Here is a 20779-nt window from a genome sequence, read left to right on the forward strand (position 1 = left end):
TCTCGGATTAAACCCTCACTACGCCGTTTCAAAAAAGGTCGATCCTTTTCATACGCCTTTTTATCTCATTTTAATATAAATCAATATTCTCAAATCATTATTAAATTTTTTAAAAAGCGTTAATTATATATTTAAATTATTCATCAATTCATAAGCCAGCATGCCTATTACTTTCGATGGTCAGAGATTGAATTCTCATTAAACTAAATTTTTTATTTTTTTTAATTTTAATGAATATATTTTTCAGAAGCATTATAAATATAATTTTAAATGATGTCAACTAATTTAAATATAGTTCAATTAATTAAACTAAAACAAACAACAACTTAAAAAGGATTGAAATAAAAGAGACATTTAAGTAATTTTCACCCATTTTTGTTGGCATTAAAATGAAATTAAAATAAAAAATTAAATCTTGAAAAAGAAAAAGAAATAAATAATTTCATTTTCATTCCTTATTAAATATTTACCCATTTTTGTCGGCATTAATTATTCTTTCTTTCTTCCTTCCTTTTTGGTTTTCTTTTTCTTTTTGTTGGCATTAATTAAAGATAAGATATAGATTTGACTTTCATGACTTTCCCTTTCACAATATCTCAGTTTGTACTGAAAAACAATAATTTTTCTTTTCTTTTATGAATTCATTCCGATACCTATGAACTTGGATTAGTCAATTCAAACTCTTAAGAAAATCTCTTAGATTAGTTTCTCTGTAATTTTAATTGGAATAAAGGACACGTTTCTCTAGCCTTATCTTCAAAATTCAAAAAAAATAAAAAAATAGAAAATTGCTACATGTCATCCCTTTCTCTTAAGATCTCAACCATCATCCACAAGAATTCAGGTGATTTGGCCCATAAAAAAGATGATGAATTCATGCCAGACGATAATAATCTCTATCTCAAAAGAAGAGTCAATTACTACTTAATTATAATGGCTCCTCTTGCTTTCATGCTAAGAAATAAAATTTCATAGATCGAGAGATAATTTACCTTACCTAGAGATATACATTATAATGAAACAGTAGATTCAGGACATGAAATGTTAGGCCACAGCCACAAAACCCCAAAGCTACTAAATGGGTTCTTATCAAGTCAACCTAAATCTTTTTTGCTCCTTCAAAAATTGGCCATCATGTTCATTCATCCAAGATAATTACAAAACGAATCTAAAAAGTAGAATATGTTGATTAGAAACAAAGAGTAATTGATGCTGTATGCTTATGATTTACAAAATAAAACAGGAAACTGATATTATATAACTCAATCTCTTCTCCAGCAAACAAACAAACAAACAAATCAAATAAAACAATCCTTTCAAAAAAGACCCTTTTTGACCAAAGAATTAGAATTATGAAATCTCGTTTATTTATACATTTTGATTTCAGTTATCAAAGGGATTCCTGAAAGATATGATTCATTAAGGAAAAAGCCAAATGCTAATTTGGTATCTCAATTTACCAAATAGATGAGATTATTGGAAGAATGGCAATCAAATAACAGCAGCAGCTACTAATTATTCCAAAGAAGAAAAAACATTTACTGGGAAAGAATCTTATAGATCCTAGAGGAATTAACTTCCTTCATGCCAACCGACCTTCTAGGAACTCAAATATCATTTTCCTAACTATCTATATATATATTCAAGGAAAATTCTTGAAATCAAAGACAAACAGAGATAAGCCCTTTGAATCAACATGAAGCACAGAAGGAAGCGGTACCTTTGAAACCTCCAGTGGAAACCCACAATGCCCCTGAGTAGACTGGGATACTTGAACCAAACGGATCATGACAACACAACAAATATGATGATTCGGGCAGAATTAAAATAAACTCTTAATAAAAATTTTATTACTTCAGCTAAAATACTGATAGAGGATTTACAATTTTTACATGTAACGGCCAAATAATCTGTAAATTGAAATATCAGCACACTAACTTCGAGCCCAACTTTGTGCCTCCACATCTAACACTCATTTTCTTTTTTCTTTCTTTTCCTAAATAAGAAAGGCTAAAGCTTAAATCATGAATAAAAACCCATACTACAAGTACAATTTATACCCGGGTTTAGGGATGCATGGAGACTTCTGGAAAACAACTGCAATTCTTCTGCCCTCCCATTTGCAGGAAAAAATAAAAGTAGAAGACAGAGCATTGCAATTGCTTTTGTACATTAAGAGTGAAAGGACCTATTTATATTACTCAAAATGGCATTGATGACCTAACTTTCACATATCTAACAGCCTCAATTGATTTCAAGGAGATAACTTAGAAATCATTTCTCTCTGATATTCCCATTTGTATGGTTCTATTTGTGAAGCATATGACTTAAGTTGAAATAAAACGGACCAGAGACGCATTGGGGATGTAGAGATAATTGGCCGACGTTAACAAAATCAATCAATTAATAATTAAAGTGAGAGACATTGTACCCTGTCAGGAAGATTTCTAGGAATGGGAAGTGCAGTAACATATCTCTGGGGGCAAGATTTCTGAGTACTTGTGGTCACATCAGAGGATGATGAGGCCTCACCCCCATCAACTTGTCCTCGGCTATGAAACTTGGCAAACCGATTGATAACAGAGAACTTTTCAAGATCCTGGCATTCCACTCTCAAATCTAAGATTGAAGCTCTCTTCTCCACTCTGGAATAGCAAAAGCAGCTAATTACTAACTTTAACCAAAACTCACCAAATAGACAACCAAATTAGTCAGTAAACAAACAAATTAGTCAGCAACACAGCAGACACCAAAAGATGAAAGAAAGTACGATTGAAAAGCTAAAACAATACAAGATTACCACCATAAAATCAAATCCTCTGAAGATGAAAAAATATCAAATCCAATGAAAGAAGCTACCTCAATAAATCATCTTCCATCTTCTGTGCTCGTTTCATGAACGCCTCCACAACTTCTATAATTTGATGATCACCAGTTTTACCAGTTACTTTAAGTCCCTCAGAAAGGCTAAAAGGCATAAACGAAAATCCATTGTATTAGTATAAATAAATAATGGAAACAATGTACAACCTATCGTCCTTGCATGGACATTCAAAATTTCAAGATTATAGAGGAAAATTCTTACGGATTTCTGCTTTCTGGATGCAACGCAATATCAGCTCCTGTGGAAGAAACTATATTACAAGCATCCCCCAAAGCTAGCCTTGCAACAAGGTAAGCCGCACTCTCATAATGTAGGCTGGCATCTGAAGAGAGAGTAGTAAAAGTAGGAGGACGGAGGAGTTGTTGAACAAGCAGCGTAGTCAAGTTAAGCCTCCTCTTCAGTTTTATCATTAGTCCATCATCCATCATTTCAACTTCATCTTCTTTCTGTCGAAGGGTTTAAAGCAATAAGAGCCATTTTTAATAGAATAAGAACTCTGGAACAACAAACATCTTCTACTCAAGAACTAAGTTAACAATTAGCATACCTTCTCAATCAGCCGGTTGGTTGCCTGAGCCCAATCAACATCCGCCATGCTGCAGACAGAAATCAACAGTCGGCATACATAAGAACAAGAATTTAAAAAATGATAAATAGATAAGTTGAGCAATATTCTATATCCATGAAGTCGACCTTCCACAAGTTAAATTTTCGTACAGGATGGAGAATGTATATAACGAGAACCAATTTTATAAAACAAAAATGGATCGCTGTTTTGAAAATACAGGACATAGATAGATGTAAATCAGCAAAAGAAACAAAAGGTGAAACAAACACGCCGGAAAACATCATTTCAAATTCTCAAAGCATTCCAACCCTAAACTCTTATCAATCAAAGACACTAATAAAATCTTGTGCAAAGGTGCAAGGAACCCTTTTTTAGTCAGTTCGCAGTACATTTCTGGTCCAACCTTTTCTATATGTTTCTTTCCTTTAATTGTATTATTCTGAGGGAAGGAGAACAACCTTATATCCTGCAGTCTTCTACAACTTTGAGTCATTTCTTCGTTCCATGGAAACAGTTCAGGTGCAGAGCTTTTGCGCTTTTTGAGTCTTACAGCAGCCAAACTTTGATTGATGAAATCAAGTGGCAATGGTTGACCTAAAGAGAAATTTCTGTGTTCTATCGACATGAGAGTTGAACTTTCCCGTTCACTATTGTGCTCACTACCATCAGCAGAAGCATTTGCTTGCTTCACAGGATTTTGAGCATTGAAGCCATCAGGAGGCTTTTCAACAATCAAAGATTGATCCAAAGGCTTCATGGCTGCATTGTTGGATCCAGGAAATACTGATAAAGTCTGTCTATTTTTAAAAGTTCCATATTGATCAAACCAAGATGGAGCCATCTGAGGACTGATTTGAGAATGCTCGCTCCTCACGCAAGATGCACTGTCAATAGTAGATGATACAGAGGCATCCCCCTTCTTTGATGAAAAATCTACCGCTGCTGCATCTACACATGAAATGGAAGCATGGTTAAGTAATGACTCTCTGACAGCATTACTGTGTTCATGTGATAAAAGTTGACCCCCATCCATGGCAACATGCTGAGAATCTAAACCACAATCTGGACCTTTAAATCTCTTCCCATTCCTGTTCGTTGGGTCATTATCAGCACTTTTCATGGCCTGCGTTTGATGCATTAAGGGGTAATTCTGCTGCGAACTAATATTTGGATGTAGAGAATAACCTGAAGTGTCAATATTAACTCGAGTAGCCATAGAATTTGATGGAGATACACTTAATGAGTGATGCCCAGCAGATTCCAGTCCACCTGATGCACTTGTAGCCTGCGGGGAAATTTCACTCTTCCCACCTGAAACTTGTTTTCCAGGGCTTTCTTGCATTTGCTCTTCTCTTCCAATAATATTTTGCATATTGATGGAATTTTCACCAGGGGCCAAAGCCTCATGTTCCAATTTCTCTCGAGTATCCAAGTTTTTTAGTCCTGAAAAACTCTTGTCTAAATTGTCCATATGCATATGAGATTTGAACAAAACTGAGGCAGCTTTTGAAGGATCCATGTGTAGCGAGTGTTTCTGGGTTGTGAGATTTGCCCACTCATTAGGAGGGATTTTTGAGAAAGCGGCCCGTTGGGATATAGGCACAGAACCCAATTCCTGGGCAAGCTGGGGGGGATTTTGTGCATTAGATACAACACCACTGCTTTGCTGAGATGTGTCAGCAGAAGAAACTAGGTTCATTTGGAGACCACTTTTGGAAATATCTGTTGACACCATTTGACTATTTTCTACTCGCTCAGAAGAGTCTTCAAAATTTCTTGAATGAATACCAATTTTATCTGAAAACACACTAGCAGAGTGATTGGCAATAAGGTGCTGATTTTGAAGATGACTTCTAGGATAAGGAAAGGCAGATTGAGAACCTGCAACCAAGTTTCCTTGAGCATTGATATGAGGGATTTTATTGCCACTATGTCCAGAAGAACCGGTTATATTATTTCTCAAATCCCTCTGGTTAGAGGCTACAGGAGGCAACAACATATGACCACGTTCTCCTGTATCAGAGCTAGAATGGGTTGAACTCATAACCATAGGCGAGGAACAATGAGAAGATAACGCAGCATCCTGCATGGCCAACCGTTGAGGGAGACCCAGTTGCAAACCAAAAACTTGAGAATCAGAGGACTGATTTCGTGGTGTTTGACCAACTGATCCATCAGAAGTTTCTGCTTCACCCATTTCAGAAGAATGATTTCGGTAAGAGGGACTATGTGTTGCATTACCATGTTCTCTTGGTTGATCCACTTTGTGAAGAAGCTCAAGCATATTTTGGCTGTGCAAATAAATAATGAGAAGGGATTTTGCTTAAATTATTATTCAAATTGAAATATACAATCCAGAAACACATGCATTGACACACACTAATGTGACAATTCAGAAATAGATTAAAAAAACCAAATAAAAGATGGGAAAAAGAACTCATCATATTCTAAACTAGAATACACAAAATTAAGGGGAACCTCCTTTGAACAGAAAATTTGGTAATAATCGCTATAAATTGATTGAATCAATTAAATTGTCAGGATCCATTTTTAAGTCAATAGTTGGCAAAATACTGTTCAAATTATGCATGTCTCCTTTGTGTCTTTTTAAAATAAGAAATCAGACTCTCATTAACCAATCACAAGTATATATTGGTAAAAAAAAGAAGGAAAGGCAATGTATCTACCCTAACCAAGCCAAGAAGATCACCCAAAGAAAACCCTCCAATTAGCATAAACCAAAGATGAATAGTAGTTATAAGGTTAAAAATCCTATTTTAGACTCAACTTTTCATTATATTTTGGCCCTAAAAATTTCTATTTAGTTCCAAACTTGGCATAAAAAACCACTCTCATAGTTGTTAATTTTAATTAACTTTTTGACAGAAATCAAAACCAAGGGTGATCAAATGTATTCTGCAAATAAATATTCGAAGACATATGCAGTAGGTCAAGTGCTATGTTCCTAAATGGCTTTAAAATTTAGTAAAATGATCGTTAAAAAAATTAATTGCAATTCCTAAAATAAATATTAGTTGAAAGTTCAGAATTGGCAGTAACANTTTTTTTTTTTTTTTTTTTTTTTTTTTTTTTTTTTTTTTTTTTTTTTTTTGAATCAAAGAGTGTAGTTAGTTCTTGGATTTTTGTTTTGCTGGGCTTGTTTTATCCCTTGTAAATTCTATTATTTCTCTGAAAGCTTGGTTTCTTATAAAAAATAATAATAATAATAATATTTTAATCAAGAGTTGCATAAATGGTATTAACATCAATCATTAATTGCATAAATGACAATAAACCATTGTTCAAGTGTCAGACTACCTTGACGGCAAGGCCACATGTCGCGGATCATGACCAGCAAGTTTATCTGAAGAAGAAGAAAAACGAGATCCAAAAGGTGGAAGCATTCTTTTAGAAGATAGATCCCCAAAGGCTCTCATTTCACTCTGAAAACAAGCTTAAGCCTCCATTAATAATGGAAATTTTGAATGGATTATCAAAATTAGAAATATATGAAAGAACTAGATTATAAAAATTGACGTTACTGCAAAATAAATCTGAATCACCTTTTCAACTTCACTCGAATTTCCCTCTGCTCCAGATTTGGATTGCCTAAAATAACTCAGCTCACTGGCTTTAAATCCGTGAGAGCTCTGCTGCACAGTAGCCTGTGTCTGTGTTGGATGGCTTGTTCCAAAAGAAGGTTCCACATCCATGTCTAAATTCCCCATTGGATGATACTGAAATCTGCGAGGAGTTACAGATGGCTTTCGAATGATATTACCTCCTGCTTTCTGTTTGCTTCCAGAAGTGTGTGTATCACTAGCATTTGAGTTTTCAAACTCATGTATTTCACTCTTATCTAAGCAATTATTCCCAGGTGATCCAAATATTTGAGGGCCCTTATCGAGATGATGCTGGTATTTTGCCACAAAACCGCTTTCTTTTAAGTCCACTAAAGAATTAGCATCTTTCCAAAAGGAAAGGTTACGATTATTTATGAAGTTAGTACCTTCATTATACACCTGCGAGTTCTCAACAGCATGATTCGCATGCTGCAATTCATCAGTTGGGTTAGGAATTGATTCATGGTTCTGCTTGAAAGTAGCTGCAGAACCCATCTCTTCACATATAGATCGCTTATGATCTCCATCCTGAGCAGATTGTGACATGCTATGACTCTCATGATTTTTCGTACTGCTACCCCCATGGGAGAACATCGGTTCATTATAGCTCCAACCATTAGGCTTACATGTTTGGCTACTATAAGAGGATACACTTTGTTGACGGAGCCAAGAACCTGACGTATGATCTGCATTTATTTCCACACCTGATGTATTGCCTTCATTTTCAGATATATTCCGACCTTCAGCAAATGACTTCTGTTGCAGGTTACGGTCAATCCATTTTCTTTCCCCATCTGGATGAGTTGAACCTTGGGCAATACTGTTCTGAAAGCCTTCAGTTTGTTGAAAGAATGATTTATGACCTGGTTGCTGAAATCCAGGGACGCTGGCTGAGTTAATATAATTGTTGGGCCTATTATTAGCCTCGGCAGAGACAGACGAATGTCTAGAATTCAATGTCTGCAAGTTGTTATCAACCCAAACAGATTGCAGTTTTCCACTGCCGTTAGCATCTAATTGCTGCTGATTCCCATTTTGAGGCCCGCTATTATTGAAGTTTACACCACCCCACCCTTCTTGAATGTTCATATCCCCACTTGAAGTTTCTGCCACGGCTGACTGCATCAAAGCACTCCAACTTCCACTCTGTAAAAAGGAATATCCAGAACTAAAATCACTACCATCTGGCGCGTTGAAACCACCTGCTGTAATATTATCACTCCGCCCAAAAGCATCCCACAAGTTGTCATCTGAACCATACAAAATCTTCTCTTCAGTGGGGTCTAACGTAGCCACATTTTGTGGTGGAGCAACCTGTGCCATTGTCTTCTCCTGCGACACTTCTGATGGCCTATCGAACTCTTGTCCACTACTAAATTCCTGCATAGATGCATTTCTCTGTTGGAGATTCACATGCTGCAGGTTTTCAGAATTTAATCCACCATTTAAACCTTGACTAGCAGGCATGCCAAACATACTTTTCCCCTGGAAATCCTGTCTTACAACCATTCCATCTTGCATGCTAACCTGATCTGGGTATGCAGTATAATGGCTCCCTGAAATGGAGTTGTTACCGACAGCTAACTGCTGCATAGCAGGTTTATCTGATGGAATGAGAGAGTTTGAACCAAGAAAACTACTTGCAGTAGAAATAGGAATCCCATACAAAGACTGGTCAACTTGTTCAGGAAATAAACCGCGCAGTGATTGTTGCTGCTCGGAAGGAAATACAAATCCACTAGAGGACCCCTGCATTGCTGTAGACAAACTATGTTGCAATGAGTTTGTATTGCTCCCCATATGCTCAGGCTGCCAAGGAGAGGTAGATAACTCATTAACAGGAATACCATCAATCAGCGTGGCTGAATGGTTTCCTGCTACCAGCTTTGAGTTAGATGAGGTCTGATTCATCGAACCATGTTGTCTTGCATCCTGCTGCTGAAATTGGCGTTGCCTCTGAAGTTCTTGTATATGTGACAATATTGCTTGCTGTTGCAGAAGCTGCATGTCAGGATTCCCAGTTTGCGGCTTAGGAAAAATCTGGGTCACACTGGGATTTCTGCCGCTCATTTGCTGTTGACCTCCAAAAAAATCAAAATTTACAGGAGAATCAGTAGTTTCCAACCCAGCTACATTTTTCTTGCTTAGTTCAGGATTATTCACTTGTGCTTCATGAATAGATAGGCCTCTCGATGTTATATGCCTATCAGATACTGCATCTGAACCAAAAAAGTTCGCTTCAACCTGTCTTGCATGGAAAAGTTGTTGGCCTGCTGCATAACCGTTCAGAGTTTGATGTTGATTTTGAGATTCACTTCTTCCAATCTCAGGACTTATATATGATTGAGAGAAATTAAAGCCATTAAGTGTGTGAGAAGGCTGGCCCAGTCCTACGGAATCTGCTAGGGAAAATATAAGCAAAATATAGTAGATGCTATATAATACAAGGAATAACAATGATCCATTATTCACACACAAAAATTAATTCACTAAGAAACTATAAAGTAATACCTGGTTGATGTGCATTATAATTCTTCAAATTTGAAATAAAAGGAGAATTGATCTCTCTCTGGTTTCTAACCCATAGGTTGTTATTCAGACCAGCCCAGCCTTCATCAGCCGCCTGAGACTGATGCTGGCCCTGGTACAAATTCTCTTGGCCAAAGAAATTGTGGACCCTGTCTCCAACTTCGTTTCCAGGCATAGATGGTCAACCCCACTGTTCGTCTGATAATGACTTTTGGTGTGAATATAGATACCTAAAAGAGAAGTAAAAGTTATGAGCTATTGAAAATACATGCCTCCTACATTGATCACACGTGGAAATTTCTCGTGTACAGTTGTTGTTAGAAACATACCCTCTCTTGGTCATTTAAGATTTCTCAGAATTGTCATAAGATGGAATCCCTTAGATGTATCCTGCATATAGCCACTCCATTATGTCATACTAAATTGAAAATAGATTTCAAAGACATAGAAACTAGCAAGTAGTTACAACTTAAAGATAGATAATTAGTCATCATTGCCTACTCAAGGAAGATGGGCACTTGGTAATAATTTCACCTTCCCAAACCACCCCCGCCTACGAAAAAGAAATCATGTTTTTCAACTTTGTATTTTTTCCATCACAACAAATATTCCTACCAAAACAACGTAAATAAATATGAGTGAGTAGTTAATCTCTAAAAAGTACAAAACTAGATAATAGCCATGTACTATCCATTTCAGTTATATCACTTGAAACCATTTTTTTAATGATGGAACATCTTACATCAAGTATAATGAAGACAATAGAAAGGGCCCCAAAAATAAGGGCCAAACGAATAATCAGGCCATAAAATGAAAATCAGACACTATACAAACGGTCTAAAGAGAGGACCCAATCATTTGTAATAAAATCTCATAAGTTTGAGGTCATTGACTTAGATATTTTCATAAACCTTCTACATGTTAAAAATAGAAGCTGTAAATTATGCTATTTTTTCAATCTAGCAACAAGTGTTGTCCATGTTAACACATCATTTACGATCAGAATATACTTTATACCTCGACCAGACAGAAAACCACCCGAAGGCAACAGAACTCCCATACTTCGTTTCCCTTGTCCTTTCCCATCCTGGAATTTTATACATATCTTTTTGGGCCCTGGTAAGGCTTCATATCTGAGAAAGAAAGGCTCTAAACCTCCAAAGAATAAGAACCTACAAGTTCAATTTTAGATTCCACTTAAAAGTCACATTTTAACCATGTAAACCAACCTGAATTTTGCATTTAAATTTCTTCTATCTTTCCCGTTTCTGGTCTCCATCCTTTCCAATTGCTGTTCCTAGACTAACATGGATCTAGATGTTACTCTCAGTCATTCCAAGTGTTTGGACATTTAGAATATTTTATTTATCTATTTAATGAGGCAGAGAGAGCATCCTTTTTCTTCTTGGCTACTAGAGTACGGAATTCCTAGAAAATGATAATTTGTCGTTCAGCATCAATAATAGGTTATGAGATGTAAATTGGTTGTTTTCCTTGTTTAAAACAAAAACATGAACAAAGGGTACTACAAAACCTCATGAAAAACACCAAACCCAACTTAAAGGTAACACCAATACAGAATGGAAAAGAAAATGGAAAGAAGTGTAGCCACCCAATCGTCCACTTTGAGGTATAATTTCTAACATCATTATAACTTAAATCCATAAAGTGCAATTGAGATGCTTGGTTACTAATTGTAGCCTCATAAACCATGCAGTGAGCCACGTGAAATGAAAGTTACAACATTGCGCAGGGTCTCAAATCCAAAGATGTACGGGAGCAATATGAAAATTGACCTGCTACAGCAAGTCATTTTCATACTGGCAAAAACAAAGAAAAAGGAACCATAAAATTAACAATGTCCTGGGAATATAACAATATTTTCCATTTTCTTGAATACTAGTATTTCCAAGAGGCATAATATAAACATGACTGCATATATTCTCAATAGATGTTCGGTAGACTTCATATATCACAAAATACAGGGCGCCTATCCAATAAAAGAACCAGTGAAAGAACGTTGGGGTGAAGAGTGGTTGCTAGTGCCCTTTCTTGTAATAATTATGGACCGCAAAGAAAAGATTACGACGATGCATTGCAAAAAGATTCTTCCCCAGATCCTAGAAAAGCTTACCAAACACATGATAAGAAAAAAAAATGCGAAAATGGGGTGGGGATCGAGGGACACCATGCTGGGCTGACACAGGCAACAACATCGGACTCGTCTGAAAAACTCTATTTCTGATAAAGGGAAGTAAAAGACACCATAAACACAATCAATCCCATCCTACCTCCTCCAGTTTTCGGACAACCAAACATGAAAGGAACCCACAAATTTCTCCAGATTAACCCAAGGAGGAGGGGTAAAACCATAGTAGGAGCTGTAACAAGCTGCCCGACCCCAAGACGCCAACACTAAAGCATCTATTTACTATTTTCCCAAAGAAATGACCCGCGGAAAAGGCAAAAATTAGGGTTTTTATATATAAAGAAGGATGCAACGAACTCACACTGATTTGATGAGCTTGCGTATAAACTTGAAGGCGATCCCCTCTGATAATGCTGGAGTGTGGAGTGTTAGGGTTTGAATCAGAGAGAGATGTGACTATATGAGCCTCCCCGAGCTCAGAGAGAGAGAGAGATGGAGAGAGATAAAGTGATCGAACGAGTGCGAAAATTTCAACGAACTGGGTCACAGAACTGAGGTTCGGACCGACCCTCAGATTCGGGATGGATATAGTTGATTTGGGTCCGAATCTGAGCCCCGATTACCACTGGACTCAGAATCCATGTTTTTCTCCCTCCCAATAATGAGTTTTTACACGTGACTTTTGATATGATATTCTCCCAATAATTTTTTGCCGTGTAAAATGCTTTCCCGCCTTCAAAATAAAGATCATTGGGCTGGTCCGATTAATAAGGCCCAAGCCCAATTAAATCTAAACTGTTTCTGGATCACCTGAGACGACCGGAGCCCAACTCGTAGGATTCCGTCATAAGGTTCGCATCGGCCCATTACGTATCCGCGGCCCATTATGTTTCGGGTCAACGGCTAAATTTAAATAGTCAACGATTTTTTTTTTTTTTAGTACAAATTATTTAACTATTTAATTATATTATATCAAATTATCTAAGTAATTAAATAATAAAACATGAACTTAATTAAATAATTAATTTTCACTAAAATGTTCCATTTAAACGGTTGATTAAAAAAATTATTAAACCCATAATTAAGATAATTTGCTTCTCATATCATCAAATTATGTTGAGTTAATTGATTTTTGAAAGAAAATTATCTGTTATTAGATAATGTAATTTAGAATTTAAATATTATATCACGATATTAATAATAAATAATAATGGATATTTTGGTTTGGTACGTCCCTAAGCCGAAGCGCGAAGGGCACTATTAGTGCGGGAAGCCGTGCCCAAAATCTAATGGTTAAAACCTAAAACAAGAGGAACAGAGAAGGCTAAAAGAAAATATAGGAAGAAGAAGAACAGAGAAGAAGAGGAAAAGCCAGATCCCAGTGGCCATCCCTTGTAACGACGGGCCCTTCGACCCATTCGGATTTGCAGTTTTTGGTCTTCCTTGCCTACAGAATCGCTATCAGGCACACGCAGACGACGATCACGCAGCGACATGGGGGAGGAGAAGCGGCACCAGATGATGCAGAATCTCTTTGGAGATCAATCTGAGGAGGAAGAAGAGATTGATTCTGAGCACGAGTCCAATCCGCAACCCAATTATGCCTCTGTACTTTCTTCTATCTATGTCTTTGTTGCTTTACGCCCTTATTCGGACTTTCGTTTGATAGATATGGAAGGGTAGAAATTGCTGTGTTTGTTTAGTTGTTAATTATTTGTAGGTACAATCAGCCATTATTAGGGAACATTTATGGGAATTAGTAGATATGTCGTCGTTAATTTGCGAGGGAACGGGATTACTAGGAAACGCTTATCATGTGCACTGAGTGCTCTTTGGAAATTGGTTTTGCTGGGGTATGCTGGTTTGATGTTGTTGTTCTTGCTTGGTTTTACAGGATGAAGGGGAAGGAGAGGCGGAGCCTGAAGGTGAAGGTGAAGTGGAGGGACATGGGGAGGTGGAAATGGAGAGTGAAGGTGAGTTGCAGGATGTTGATCCGGATCCTGGAGAAAGTGAGGGTGAAAGGGATCAAAGTTCTCCAGAAGTGGGTGTGGATCACCGTAGAGAAGAAGAAAGTGAAGGGAAAGAGGTGGATAGCGACGATAGGGAAGAATATGGTCAAAGAGTGGTAACAAGCAGGAGGCATGATTTAGTTGGAAGTGAATCCGAGAGGTCGGAAGAAAACCATTATATTGACAACGAAGACGAAGAGGTGGATCAAACTAGGAGTCCAAGGTAATGGGAGTTGTATTTACCCCCTCCCCTCTTCTCTTTTCATTCCTGTAACTCCCAACCTTTTGTATTATTTTCTAGAATTCTAGCCTCATTGTAACTTCTCATTGGTACCGTTTGCATACAGCAGCTCTTTCGTATTTTTGTACTCTAAACTTCCTATCATATTATTCTTTCCTCTTACTTTGTCTCCCAAATCGAAAAGGTGGGAACAACTTGCATCAAAGAAATTCATATGCAATCACTTGATTTGGTTATTATTGGAGGAATATTGTAATTACAAGACAAGGAGCCATTCAAGTTTCCTCCCGCCCTCCAACCCAGCNTTTTTTTTTTTTTTTTTTTTTTTCTCTACAACCAGACCCTTCGAACTGGCCCGGGATGTACAGGGCCAAAGCATTTTTTGTTTTCTTTTTTAAAGGGATGCTACAAAGCAGCTGCTTCATAGATATGATCACAACTAGAAGTTGTATCATATTAAATACATCTAAGTTCTTTATTCATCAATGGACCTTAGCTACTTCTGCCAGCATTGTGAATTTGAATTTTGAACCATGACAGGGAGGAGAGGGATCACAGTTCACATCCAGTTGCTGAAATTCGCGACGTATTTGGTGACTCTGATGAGGAAGAGGAAGCAGAATATGCAGTTGAAAATGATATTAAGCAAGATTCAGCTGTGAGTAATAAATGTTCATTTTCAATGTTGAAGAATCTCTGATTGCTTCAGCTGAATGACGCTTGTGGTATAAAGATCATAAAAAGTTGAGTATTTTTTCAGAGGTCACCTATGGAAGAGGAGGAGAGCTTTGAGAAGAGTCCAAGACGAGATGATATAATTCCTGATGAAGATGCTCGGTATGATTCAGATGCTCGCTATGAATCAGAAGAGGAAAATTTTGAGGTAAAACATAAAGAGAAGCCAGTTGGGCCTCCATTGGAGCTAGAGATTCCATTACGTCCTCCTCCTGCTCGCCCAGAAAAGGTTCTCGTTTAAGCTCTATTGCATTGATTTGTCATTTGATCAAATTTTATTTCATACCACCAAAGTACCAAAATTTGCTTGCTTATCTGATGTTAAGAGTGAAATGTCACATTGCATAAAATCTTATTTTAGGTTGATTGTAGATCCTCTGCCTGTTTGTGTACTAGCAATTTAAGGATTTACTTACATGATCGAGTTGTTGATAATATATAGCTATTTTTCAGATTGTAAAAGATGGATCATAGGAGAAATTTATGAGAATGCTTTAATTTGTATGGTTAGAAATTTTGTAATCAATGACAATGAAGTATTATGTCCATTTTTTTCTGTGTGGCCATAAGCTTCCCTCCCCCCATCTATTTTTTCTTGTGCATTATTCAATTAGAAGAAGCGGAAAAGATTACCAATATTTTCATGTGATGTAAATGTGACGGCTTTTCAATCTGATTGCAGATGAACATGATAAAAGTTTCCAATATTATGGGCTTTGATCCAAAACCATTCGATCCCAAAACATATGTGGAAGAGGATATATTTGTGGCAGATGAATCTGGAGCTAACAAACGCATACGCTTGGAAAATAACATCGTGCGTTGGAGGACTGTTAGGAAACCTGATGGCACAACAAGTGTACGTTTCCAGTTCTTATGCCATTGATTTTGCTTGATGGATTAGCATTTTAATTATTGCTGGTAGTGCATAAAGAATGGTCTTATAGAAGGTTTTGTTGTATTGTCTTTTATTATTCTTTTACTCCAAGGTCATCCCAACTGTGTGGGAGGAGTAAGAAAGCAAAGGAACAAGATGCGCACTCAGATTATATACATTTTCAGGCATTCTAAAGTTTATTCTGCTTTAAATGTCAACTGAATTGTTTTTTTTTATTTTGTCTTTCTTTAACACTACTTTGAGATTTAACACTTTTTTTTTCTGATTCGTAGTGTGAAAGCAATGCACGTTTTGTGAGGTGGTCAGATGGCAGTTTGCAACTGTTAATTGGGAATGAAGTGCTCGACATAAATGTGCAAGATGCAAAGCATGATCAAGCACACTTGTTTCTTCGGCATGGGAAGGTGATGCATCAAAACTAATTAAAATTGAAAGTAGGATTTGTAGTTCTGTTACTTTTTTTTTCTTGTTAAACTGCTTGATCTCAAGGCTCTATTTCTACTCATACCAATTTCTGGATTTGGGTCTGAAAATCATCCTCAAGTAAAGAGAATATTGCTGAAATTTGTATCTTCTTGTTGCTTCAGCGTAGTGGTTTACTAAGGTAGTTTGTGTTTGACCTGCTTTGTACAATACAGATTTAGGCATCATTGGAGGAGCTAACGTCCTGTGTACTTTGATGTGATGTTTTGATAATGTTTATATCTGCTGCATAGAAATTTTACTATTTATGTTTTTGGGCTTGGGATGTGGATATGAGTATCCATCCTTATTGCAAAAAATGAGTAAGAAAATCTACTTACATTGTTTAGCCTTTGCAACTGTTATTTTCCCATTCTAGGGTGGTTGCTAATTTGTGAACGAACAAATAAAAGGTCTTATTTTTTCCTTCTCTAGCCGTGGAAATATACTTCATGTGATGATCATCTGTTTTGTACGTGCAGGGGATTCTGCAATCACAAGGTAGACTTATGAGGAAGATGAGGTTCATTCCATCATCCCTGACATCAAATTCTCACCGCTTATTAACTGCTTTGGTTGACTCACGACATAAGAAGGTGTATAAGGTCAAGAATTGTATAACGGACATTGATCCTGAAAGGGAAAAGGAGGAAAAAGAAAGGGTAAATGGTCTAATGGTGTTTGTAGCTCTGAATCATACATAAATCGTGGTTTTCACTTGTTGTACTGTATTTTACTGTTGTAGGCTGAAAGTCAAACAATCAGGGCAAATGTGCTTCTTAATCGGAAAAAGGAAAAGGTTAACAAGAAATACACCCCTGTCATTGATAGAAGACGCCAGCTATCACCTGGGTTCTTGGAAGATGCCCTTGAGGAGGTATGCTGTTGTAATTTTCTTTCTCATTTTCTTCACATTATCTAGTACTTTTGGGATTTGGGAATGTTTTCTTGTTCCAAGGTCTAAACTGGTTCTCCTAGTATTATGTTGTCAACTTAGGGTATGTACTTTACGATTCAGGACTTGTAAATTGGGACTGCCTTCTGGTTTAAGGGTCACGAGTTGGAATCTTTTGCTTCTCCATACAACTTTAATGATTTCCTTTCAGTTATAAAATTATAGGAAGCACATCTTTCAATTCTTTTGCAAATTACTTGTTATTATCAGGTCGGGAGGAGGAGGTGGGGGGTTCTAGGTTTCTTTTGAGGGTTGGTTGTATGTGAGGGACTATTTTAGTTTTGCATGGAGATAACTTGTGATATTTGTTCAGGAAGATGAAACAGATTATATTGATGCACGTCGTTCCCGTCGCCGCTTTGAGGAAGATTTGGAAGCTGAAGCCCGAGCAGAAAAACGAATTATGAATGCGAAGAAGGTCTATTACCATGTAAATAAAATCTTGCCCGTTGATTTGTGTTAGAGTTCTAAAAAAGCAAATGGAATTTTCATCGCAGGGAACTAGAGACATCCCCCGAAAGTCATCCTTGCCCGCTTCTAAATCATCTGGGCGTCCTGTGGATTTCTCAGACAGTGAGAGGGAAGAGTCTGAGTACGAAACTGAAGGAGAAGATGATGCTCATGGGAGAGTTGAAGAACCAGAGCAGGAGTATGAGGAAGAGGGGGAAGAAGATTATGAACGTGATGAGGAGGCAGAGGTTAATGAAGTTTCTGATGTGGATGAAGAGGCTGAGGTATGATTTAATATTTCTATTCTTGAGATTTGATTAATATAAGGAAATATACAGTAAGGGGAGGAAAACACCAATCCTCGTGAGTTGCAAGAAAGCCTTCCGACTGGCCCAAACATTAAAGGTTTAATAGTTACAATAGTATATCAAGTTATCAAGTGTTCACTTAGAAGCATCAACAAGAATTATTCTATGAAGAAAAGAAAGTTGGTTTCTGTCTTTTTCCTAAATTTGGTGATTTCCCTTACAAATTTGGTGGACCATCGATTAGAGTGTGAGAAATTTCTAATTAGATTTAGCTACATTTTTTTTTTTTNTTTTTTTTTTTTTTTTTTTTTTTTTTTTGCCTCCTAAAACAGAACTTTTCATTGAAGAAATGAAAAGAGACTAATGCTCATAAGTTATAAACAAGGGAGTAATTCTTGATCTTGAAAGGGTACAAGTGAGGAGAGAATGAATATTGGCTTTTACCTTAGACTTGAGGAGAGCACCAACAGAACGAGGAGAAAGAAAGTTCTAGAAGGAGACTGCTTGTTGGCAGTGAATCGAGATGTCTTGAGATTAATGCTGTGCTTACATACAAAGAATGCAGCTACTTGGAGAAAGAGCCATAGAAGGATTTCTTCCTTGAATCTCTTATCTGAGGTGTTGATGCTCTCTAATAAAACTTCCCAGATGAATTTTTTGGCCTTTTGGGGGGATATTTATCCTTCCAGTCCATGGGGCAAAGATCAAAGTTTAGAGCCTTTGTAGGAGAGTGAAAGATCTTGAAGGAGGAAGCTGCAATTGATGAAGCTTGATGGTCATTTTAAATCTGAAACAGACCCACCCTCACTGTGCTTGTTGGCAATGAGGAAAAGCTACTTCTGAAATTATTCATCTTTCAAATTCCTTCTAATGTTAAGGCTCTAAAAAGACACGATTCTATTGTGTAAAAGTGTCGTGCCATGATACTAAATAGCTATTTTCCTCTGAAGACAAGACCTTCACGGCCCTTGCGATCTGTTGCCTTGGATAAATTGGGAAACCACTACATATAACTTCCAATCGGTGTTTATATCCATGAATTTAGTGCAAAATCCTCAAAACCACCTGAACCTTCATATAAACTCTATTTGCCATCCTTCCACTGTTTGTGATAAAATTTTCCCCTTCTAATTGCAGGAGCCCAAGCATAAGGTTAGAGATTATGGAGGCAGTCACAAGCGCAAGGGGATTGAGTCTGATGAGGAGTCTCCTCCAAGAAAAGTTGCAACCCATCGTAGGATGGCCGTAGTTTATGACAGCGATGACGAGTGAAAACTTGCTTCATATGAGATAACTAGTGAGTATTTTCACCACCTTTTTATGCTAGTTATGGTGGAAACTGGAACAATTCGCTTGATTTTACGTGCAATTGGAAGATAGTGATTCATTACTTCGTTTTTGGTTTGTAGCGTGCTTTTTTTGCTTTTTTACTTTGAGGGTATATTTGAGTCGTTTATCTCTTCGGTATAAACTTGCTTGTCGAACATATGGTCAGTGTCATCTGTTCAGATTCTTTTAGGATCATTTGTCTTAAGTTTCATAACCATCAATGTTCCCATTTCTAAAGTCGAAAATGTTTCAGCCTCAGACCAGTCAGGGGCGTGAAACGGGTCATTACTGCGAGGGCGAATTCATTGTTAATGAATAGTTATAATGGTCGATATAAAGTTCTGCTATTAGGAGAAGTATCATTTTTTACCGATGAACTTGATAGACGGAGTCTTTTGTGCTTTACATAGAGCTGCGTGTTTGGGTTGCTTCATTTGTTCTGAAAGGGGTATCTCATTTACATTTCTAATTAGCAGCGGCTGAGGCACGGTGGATGATAATGCAATGTCGCATTCTATTCTGAGCAACACAAAACTGCGGAAGAAGTGGGGACGAAAGAAAGCATCAGCTGAACTGCGGCAGATCCCGAAAGATAGGTACTGTTATGGGGCTTTAGTTATTAATCCCACATCTGTAAATTGGTTACATGAGATTACGCTGTGAAAATGGCGTTTTCTTCTTGGAATAAGTTTCTCTGTGCCAAAGAACCCATTACTAATTTCTATCGCAATGAAAAAAAAAAATGATTTTGATATTCCATTTCCCCTCTATATAGTATTAACACTGTTGTTTTAATGAAATTCAGTCTCTCATGCCTCTGTTCTTAGTGTTTTTGGTGTATTCGAATTCCATAAGTAGTAGTAGATGATAGTTGATAGCGAGGGGGTCCTAGTCATTTCTGGAATGGAGGTGAATGTGAGCTTAAACTAATGGAACATTCCAGTATCTTCCATTACCAAAAATAATATATTATTAGAAATATTAAAACACTAAATACATATAACACGTGATGCTTAAGTTATAACTAAATATTCATAGATTATATAATTAAATTTATCCACATAAAAAAAAAAAGTACTAACAAGAAAATAGAGTATCTACTATTTATTGTATAGACGGAAAATAAACATTTTTTAAAAAATAAATAATTAATGAATATTTGATATTGATTGATTAATTTTCTTTTTTTCAATTTTATAATTTAAGAGATCGAATAGACCGATTATTTTATATCAACTAACCAAGGCCATTTTATTATAATATTTTTTTTTATAAAGTTTCCAATGTAGAATATTTTTGTTCTAAGCTTTCAATTTTATTATATTGCATAAAAACTTAGATAGATATCATAATCTTAACCTTATGTTAACAAATTGTTGTAATTTTTATCATCTAAATTTTTATTTGAAAATTTGTTAAAAAGAGTGAATCTACAACGTATGTGTATGGTATAATAGTAAGGGACAAATTGTATAATTACAAAACTTAAATTTAAGCTGAATTTGATATAATTGACCTAATGTCAGTAATTTAAAAGTTTTTAGAGTAAAAATGGGTATTTTTAAAGAAAAAAAAATTAAAATTTTAAATAAAATAAAAGGAAGAAGAAGATAATAATAATAAACTACTTTCTTAATAC

General features: G+C 36.5%; 2 protein-coding genes across 7 annotated transcripts; one reads left to right on the forward strand and one right to left on the reverse strand.

Moving 5' to 3' along the window:
• Positions 1 to 1822: 1822 nt before the first annotated feature.
• On the reverse strand, positions 1823 to 12311 carry LOC111782560. Of its 5 annotated transcripts, XM_023663331.1 has the most exons (12): positions 12115 to 12311; positions 10834 to 10906; positions 10622 to 10753; positions 9934 to 9994; positions 9587 to 9834; positions 7016 to 9474; positions 6771 to 6895; positions 3911 to 5743; positions 3432 to 3480; positions 3086 to 3330; positions 2860 to 2967; positions 1823 to 2645 (listed from the first exon to the last, which is right to left on the reverse strand). In XM_023663331.1, the coding sequence occupies exons 5-12, from the start codon at positions 9777 to 9779 to the stop codon at positions 2411 to 2413; spliced, it is 5247 nt and encodes a 1748-aa protein (XP_023519099.1). In that variant the 5' UTR covers positions 9780 to 9834; positions 9934 to 9994; positions 10622 to 10753; positions 10834 to 10906; positions 12115 to 12311; the 3' UTR covers positions 1823 to 2410. The 5 variants fall into 5 exon arrangements, with proteins under 5 accessions (XP_023519099.1, XP_023519101.1, XP_023519100.1 ...); XM_023663333.1 differs by lacking the exons at positions 10622 to 10753; positions 10834 to 10906 and having other exon boundaries at positions 3911 to 4400; positions 4638 to 5743; XM_023663332.1 differs by lacking the exons at positions 10622 to 10753; positions 10834 to 10906 and having other exon boundaries at positions 3911 to 4400; positions 4521 to 5743.
• A 738-nt stretch (positions 12312 to 13049) lies between these two features.
• Positions 13050 to 19899, forward strand: LOC111782995 (protein LEO1 homolog). Of its 2 annotated transcripts, none has more exons than XM_023663860.1 (12): positions 13050 to 13361; positions 13648 to 13985; positions 14544 to 14661; positions 14764 to 14967; positions 15421 to 15597; positions 15909 to 16040; positions 16581 to 16760; positions 16844 to 16975; positions 17367 to 17471; positions 17551 to 17787; positions 18949 to 19108; positions 19614 to 19899. In XM_023663860.1, exons 1-11 carry the CDS (start codon positions 13248 to 13250, stop codon positions 19081 to 19083), a joined length of 1872 nt encoding a protein of 623 aa, XP_023519628.1. In that variant the 5' UTR covers positions 13050 to 13247; the 3' UTR covers positions 19084 to 19108; positions 19614 to 19899. The 2 variants fall into 2 exon arrangements, with proteins under 2 accessions (XP_023519628.1, XP_023519627.1); XM_023663859.1 differs by having other exon boundaries at positions 19617 to 19899.
• The last annotated feature ends 880 nt before the right edge of the window (positions 19900 to 20779 follow it).

This window comes from Cucurbita pepo, chromosome LG20 (genome assembly GCF_002806865.2).
Source record: "Cucurbita pepo subsp. pepo cultivar mu-cu-16 chromosome LG20, ASM280686v2, whole genome shotgun sequence".
NCBI classification, from domain to species: Eukaryota; Viridiplantae; Streptophyta; class Magnoliopsida; order Cucurbitales; family Cucurbitaceae; genus Cucurbita; species Cucurbita pepo.